The following is a 6,747-nucleotide window of genomic DNA, read 5'->3' on the forward strand; positions in this document are numbered from 1 at the left end:
CCCCCCGGGGAAAGCAGAAAAAAACCTATTGTTAAAGAGAAGAAGCACTAACAGACCCAGCACTTTCTTAGGCAAATTAGTTTAGGAAGCTAAGGATTGTAGATTTCCTTAAAGCGATCAATGCCTGATACTCCCAGGAAAATCTTCCTATACAGCCAGATCCTGTTTGACTTTGATGCCTCTGTTAATCTAGGCTCTAGAGCTGTGCTATCCATGTAGTAAGTCGCCACTAGACACGTATGCCTGTTTAAATTGAAATTAAATAATACCTTAAAAATACCCTTCCTCAGACAGATGACATGTTTTAAGTGCACAAAAGCCACAGGTAGCCAGTGGTTACCATAGTGGATAGAGCCAATATAAAACATTTCCATCATCGCTGAAAGTTAATTTGGACAGTGTTGGTCTAAAAAATGTAAGTATAAACCAGTCTGACTATTCTCCTAAGACTAAATACAAGAGGGTGAAGATATACAAAAATAAAAGTAAATAAAAATACTTAAGAATTCAAGCCCTGTTTTGCTTGCCTATAAATATTTTCTACTCCAATCTGCCAATTAGGACCCTGTACAATTTAATAGTACAGTACATACGATTTAAATTTACAAGTTTTAATTTTTTAACATAGTTACTTTGAATAATCAAAGTATAATGAAATTTAGCGTCAGTATCTAATGGAAACAAATTACAACTTGAGATGAATTAGAAAAAACTAGGGGAGAATTCAAAATAGTTAAATTCTACATTCTAAGGAAAAATACTTACATGCTGTAATGCTTTCATTGCCTTCAACTGAGGCTCAGCCCAGGAGAAATATCTCAGTAAATCAACCACCTGAAAGCAAAGAACTAATTTAGCTCTAATGACAATGTGTTTGCAAACACTTCTCCAAGATGTATTTCAGTACTTTGAATTACTATTCAAAGTGTGCCACCTGGGCCCCAGGGATGAGGCATAAGCATGACACCAGAGTTCAGACTGGGCTGATGGAGTAGCCAAGTGCAGCTACTGAAATTTAAATCAACTGAAATCAAATCAAATCAAAAACTCAGTTCCTGACTGGCACAAGCCATATTTTAAGGGCTCAACAGCCATATGAAGCTGGTAGCTACCATGATGGTTACTGCAGAGAGAGAGCATTTCCTTCATCACAGAAAGTCTTGGACAGCATTGGTCTAGAATAAAGGAAAGTATAAGGTACAGGAAGAAGAAAGTACCTGATAAAAAGGAAAGCTGGAAAAGTACTAGATGGAGATAAAAGCATCACGTAGGAATATAAAGATATAGTATGAATGGAAAGTTTCAAAACATTTAGCGGAGAATAACAGTTTTAATCAATCACAAAAGGGTGTTCAGTGGTGTGGTTTAGTGTAGGTCCACTAACTTCTACTCTTTAACTCACATCTGGAGGGCATACTACTCTTACTTAGACCACAGATCTATTCCCTAAAAATGTAAGAATCACCCTGAATCACGACAGCAGCTTCTAAATGGTAAGTCATTGTTGAGAGCACAGCCAGCCAGGCTCTTTCCCACTACCACCAGCGAAGTTCAAGTGAATGAGTTCAAGTGAATGACGTGCAAGTCACAAAGTAGCTTTGAGGAATTTAGTAGGCAGAACTACAGGCTTAAAGTTATTCAAGTTTTGAAGGTCTTGAGAAACAGATGAAAAGTTGGAGCATTTATTAACTCAATCTATAGATTCATCCACTGTCTACCCTACTCACGTACCCAACCTTTTCTGTTCTTCAGATGTACATTTCCATTTCTGGTCTATTTCTCTATCAAGTATTTTCCAAGTATCTCTTGGAAATCCAGCTTTCTCTGCATATGTGTGTGTGTATATACGTGCAAACCTGTTTTTCAAAATCAGCAAACTCCCCCTAAAGTCGGGTGAAAGTCCCCACTAAACTACCACACTGAAAGTATTAGTCTTCTGGCAGTTACAGAAACTACTTATTAGACACTATTTTTTTTTCTTATTTGCTAAAATTTTTACTTAGTGGCTTCATGTAAGAACATATATCACCATTTGTTCAAGTTTTATAAAATGTAGTGAATTTTGCAATTACTGACTCATAAATACTGTACAATTTTGGGTATGTTTACCATTAGAAGTTTACAACATATGATACTGTGCCCAGAATATAAACACTTTGAACTGCTTTCTTCAGACACTGCATTTTAAAATCATGTTAGCATATGATATCATGGTGAAAGTGGGTATGTTTATAAACTATCCCAACTATAAATCATGTAAAGTTTTCTGCTAAAACTGAAAGCTTCTAAAGTTCCTGAATAAACACAGCAACAAAGTAAAAGCAATTCTGAACTTGACCAGCAGGTAAATAAAGACACTAATCAGAACATAAGTGTGAAAAAAGAAAGAACAAAAAAAATGCTGTTGCTTAAACAAATAAAGGAATACCTGTTCACTGGAGAAATATCCGTGCACATATTCAATTGCTTTTAATTTGTACTCTGTCAAAACAGCCTAAAAAACATAGAACAACAGAATGAATATATGTAATCATATGCATATGTCAAAACTGCCTAAGCAACTCAAACAGCCCTGGCACAAGGAGGCCGATAAAGTCACCATGGTGATGTGACATTCTACCTTCCCAAGTTCCATGCTGTAAGGGATACACTGAGACAGCCGGAAAAGCCCCTGGGCCTCCCTACTCACTCCTACAAAGGAAGGGAACAGAATTGTAAGAGATATGATTCGACATTAATAGAAATTAAGTATTCCTGGAAAAGTAATTGCAGTTTTAAAGCATCCAAAATTCAACAAGCCGTCATTTTTAAGGTTAAACGTAGTACCCATCACTCATTCATCAGATAATTATTTATTGCACACCTATATGTGCTAAGTGATAGAGAAACATGGATAAGACATGGTCTAGTCCAGGCTCTCAGTATTTCCTACAGGGATGTGAACCCAGGAGCCAATCTGTGCGCCTGACACTAACTGGCAGTGTGGCCTCTGAAAGGCCTTAAATTGCCCTGAGAGCCTCCTCACCAATCACTACCCACCTCAGTTACTGTGAGGATTAAAACAGTCAAGAGTAGATGTGGCACATAATAGGGAAGTTCAGAGAGAAGTCGATGGCCTTGACCCAGCACTATCTAGTGCCGAACGAAATCATGTATGATCTCCTTGCAACTATATGCTAAGCTTACAGATGGAAACACCAGACTATCAAAATTTGGTAACAACTACTCATTAAAAATCCACTAATCCCCTCTGTATGGTGACAGATGGTAACTAGACATATTGTAGTGGTCATTTTCTAGTATACAGAAACACAGACAGTGTTGTAGGTCAGTTACACTCCATAAAAAGAAAAATCAACTAATCCCTTTGCATTCACTACAAAACAATCATATTTGTACTTTTCACATGCATCATTCTGCTAAGAGAAAATACTACGACCAGTCAACAGAGAAACACACCCAGGGAGCTCAACAGCTGAATTTTCACTGAAAAGGGGGAGGGCATGGTATTCTGGATAATGTACTCTTGGGAGTTCGAGTATTATGGCCATTATTGGACACAATCAAAAGCAAGTTTCTGGCCCAAATCCTGGATTCTGTTGATGCCAAGTCATGTCTTAATTTTTTGATCAGCCCCTGAGAGGCCCAGCTGTATCCCCAGGCACAACACCACGGCACTCAGGAGTCAGCCTACCCAACTCTGAACAGTGCTCGCCTCCCTCACCAGGTGGGTAACTTTGAGCTGGCTGGTTAACCTCACAGACACTAGATCTGACCTCTGTAAAATGAGGGTTGTTAGGAGGATCTAATCAAATAACGCACGGAGAAAGTGCTTAGAATAGACACACTCAGTTAAGTGCTCAATAATAAAGGACTATTATTATTATTACCCCCTTCTTAAAAAGCAAATTAAATATTGCTTTTTCCCCTCCTTTCTTCTCCCCTCCTATTTCTTTTTCTAGTGTCTTCTTACATGGCTTTGTTTTAAATGACAGTTGTGACAGCCAGTATTACCTACAGACGTAACGGTAACATTCAGAAAGATACTACCTGGTTTAAACCGACTTACATTTACAAAGTCTGAGAGCAATTTTTAAAGAGCCAACAGTAATTCACACACTTATATATGCTTACATATTCATCCCATAGCCTAATACTACGTTGATGTATCTAATTATTTGGCATAGACAGCAAAAGATGTATTTTGATTTCAGACCAGAAATAAGGACTTAAGTTGCTATGTATTTGACTTTAATCTCTGGAAAATTTCCTATTCCCCTCATTAGTAATTACTGTCATCTTCCCAGAGTTTAGAAGAGAGAGAATATGCAAACCAACACTCTATAGCTTCCAAAGGTAGAATCAACTGGTCTACCCGAACAAATTCTTTTCTCATAAACCGTAGTTTAACATCAGCTCATGAACAAATTGTGGCAAATTCTAAGCATATAGTTATCAAGCTAATGTTTTATTGCAAATTTTCATCGGACAAATTGGGTTTGTAAAAGCAGAAATTCAAAAAAAGAACACTCAATATCCTTACAAATGTAAATTTAACCTAACACTCAAATTTGACGAAGAAAAAAGCTTTAAAAAGGATGAAAGAAAACAAACATTTTGCTTTACAGAGAATGAAGAAAAACAGCATGTCCAAAAGCAATTTTATTAATAACTTCGTAAGCTGAAATAAATAATAATCACCAGAGCACAAGGTAGCAAGTCTTTTCACATCAACAAGGGTCTTAAAGATATGAAAATGGCGAGATAATTGCCCGGAAATTCTAAGCAAAGGACCCTGTATTAGCATAAGAATGGTTAGTCAGTTCTTCCAGGTTTAACTTTGTAAACTCTTACTTTTTGCGCTTGAAATAGTGTTAGGCTCAAGGGTACAAGCCAAATTTTTTGCTGTCTGCTTCATTCTGGGAGGTAGGCTATGCACGATAGCCTCAAAATGAAGCAAAAACTTGAAAGCAGGAGAAAAAAGTTTTGAAATGCGAGTGTTTGAAGCCCATTCCTAAGAATGACTTTAAACTTAATGCCACACTTATTAGGACACTAATTTTGTCCGGCACAGGCAACAAATATAGTCCGCTTATACTGAGTTTTTAAAAACCTGTAATAATAACTACCGTTAAAGAAACTCCCTACGCTATTATCTCTAGTTTTCACTCACTCTTACGTTACTAAAGAGGAAATCGGTTCAGAAATATTAAAATCACTTATCCAAAACTACAGAGCTATTAAAGATTTGTAGCGGGTTTCGGAACCAGGGGCTCTGAATATAATATCCGCAACACCACACTGATTCTCAAGAAGTTTAGCGTTAACATTTCTATTTGTATCGTGAAATATATCAAGATTTAAACTCCTACTCTCTACGTTAAAATTCCAACCAGTTTTGCAATCCTTAAGCCTGTATTTTACACAATCTGCACGCAGTCCCTCAAAGAGAATAAATCACGAGAATTCGTAGCTCACAGATTTAAGGAATTAAGTGCAATTACCTTTCTAATTTCATCCAGCACCGTTTCAAAGGACTTTTTGTCCATCTTGACTACTATCTCGACGAGAAGAGTTACAGTTTCAATTACAAAACGTTCATCCCTGGTCCGCTCCGATAGTAAAAACGTTTACAGCTGAGAAGAAAAAAGACTCAAGGAGCAGAATAAAGGATGCGAAGAGGTAGAGTACTTCAAACTCTGCAAAAATTTCTAAAAGTGGAGACTTATAAAAACTTTTTATTAAAAACAAAACCCGTCAGGCTTCCCCAGCTTCTTTACACAAAGCTTCAGGACCCCCTCGGGGAAGAGAAACCCGAGGGTCGGTAGCCGGAGGCAGAGCGTCGGTCCCCGCAGCTCAAAGGCATGCGCCGCCGGGGGGAAGGTCCGGAAGCCGCCTTCCCGAGTGCAGCGGCCCGGAGAGCAGAGGCACCCGTGCCCCGAATCCCGCGGGCGGCGAGGAGGGAAGCACCGGCTTCTCGGCCCGCACTTGCACCTCGGCCGCCGCCGGCCGCCCCTCACCGCCGCGAACCTGGCCTCATGGCCCGCCTCGCGCTCACTCCCAGCAGCTCCGCCGGACTCCTGGGTCCCGTAGCCTGGGCAGCGGCGGCCTGGCAGCTCTTTGTTACCAGCTGCCACCGCTTTCGGGAGCGGGCCGGCGGCCGGCGAGCACCGGGAGCCGGGCAAAGGGGGCACGGTCTCAGGTAGGGGGACTCCCGAAGACCGCAGCGCCAACGGCGCTGAGAGCCCTTTCTGATTACCCCTAGAGCTTCCCCCGGCTCGTGGGGGCCTTCAACGGAGCCCGTCGCGCCAGAGTAAAGTCAACTCTGCGCCGCCTGCTGAAGCCACTCTTCGCGGAGAGTCTGTGGAGGGGTCCTGGTGTGGGAATGTAGGTGTCCATAGCAGATGCCTGGATGTCTCGGAATTGGATGAAGTTGAAGTCTTTCCCAGAGACTGAAAGTTATTAATCAAACCTTAATACTGAGGTTTGACTGTGCTAATTATTGGTTGTCAAGTCTGAATTTAAAAGAATAAACGTCGAGTGGTTAAGGCATATCTAAGGGCGCCCCGATTTTGGCGGACCGGAGAGGTCCACAGCGTGTACCGTCCGAAGGGTGGTCACGGGGTAAACCCGGGGCACGTGACAAGGGGATGGGAGGGAGGGGAGGGGAGGGGAGGGGAGGAAAAGACAAGGAGGGAAGAGGTTAGTCCCCTTCCCCCCCCCCACCCCCACCACCCCCCCTCAAGG

The 6,747-nt window shown here is 41.0% G+C and overlaps 1 protein-coding gene across 1 annotated transcript in view; it reads right to left on the reverse strand.

Annotated features, from left to right (window-relative positions):
* PROSER1 (proline and serine rich 1) overlaps positions 1-5,555 on the reverse strand; it is a 29,664-nt gene extending 24,109 nt beyond the window's left edge. The window contains exons 1-3 of the mRNA XM_007471665.1: positions 5,505-5,555; positions 2,429-2,494; positions 766-834 (exon numbers count right to left, since the gene is read on the reverse strand). Coding sequence (XP_007471727.1) covers positions 766-834; positions 2,429-2,494; positions 5,505-5,549 — 180 coding nt within the window. The 5' untranslated portion in view covers positions 5,550-5,555. The remainder of the gene's footprint in view (positions 1-765; positions 835-2,428; positions 2,495-5,504) is intronic.
* Between the last annotated feature and the right edge of the window lie 1,192 nt (positions 5,556-6,747).

The sequence above is a fragment of the Lipotes vexillifer genome, unplaced genomic scaffold (genome assembly GCF_000442215.2).
Source record: "Lipotes vexillifer unplaced genomic scaffold, Lipotes_vexillifer_v1.1 scaffold470, whole genome shotgun sequence".
NCBI classification, from domain to species: Eukaryota; Metazoa; Chordata; class Mammalia; order Artiodactyla; family Lipotidae; genus Lipotes; species Lipotes vexillifer.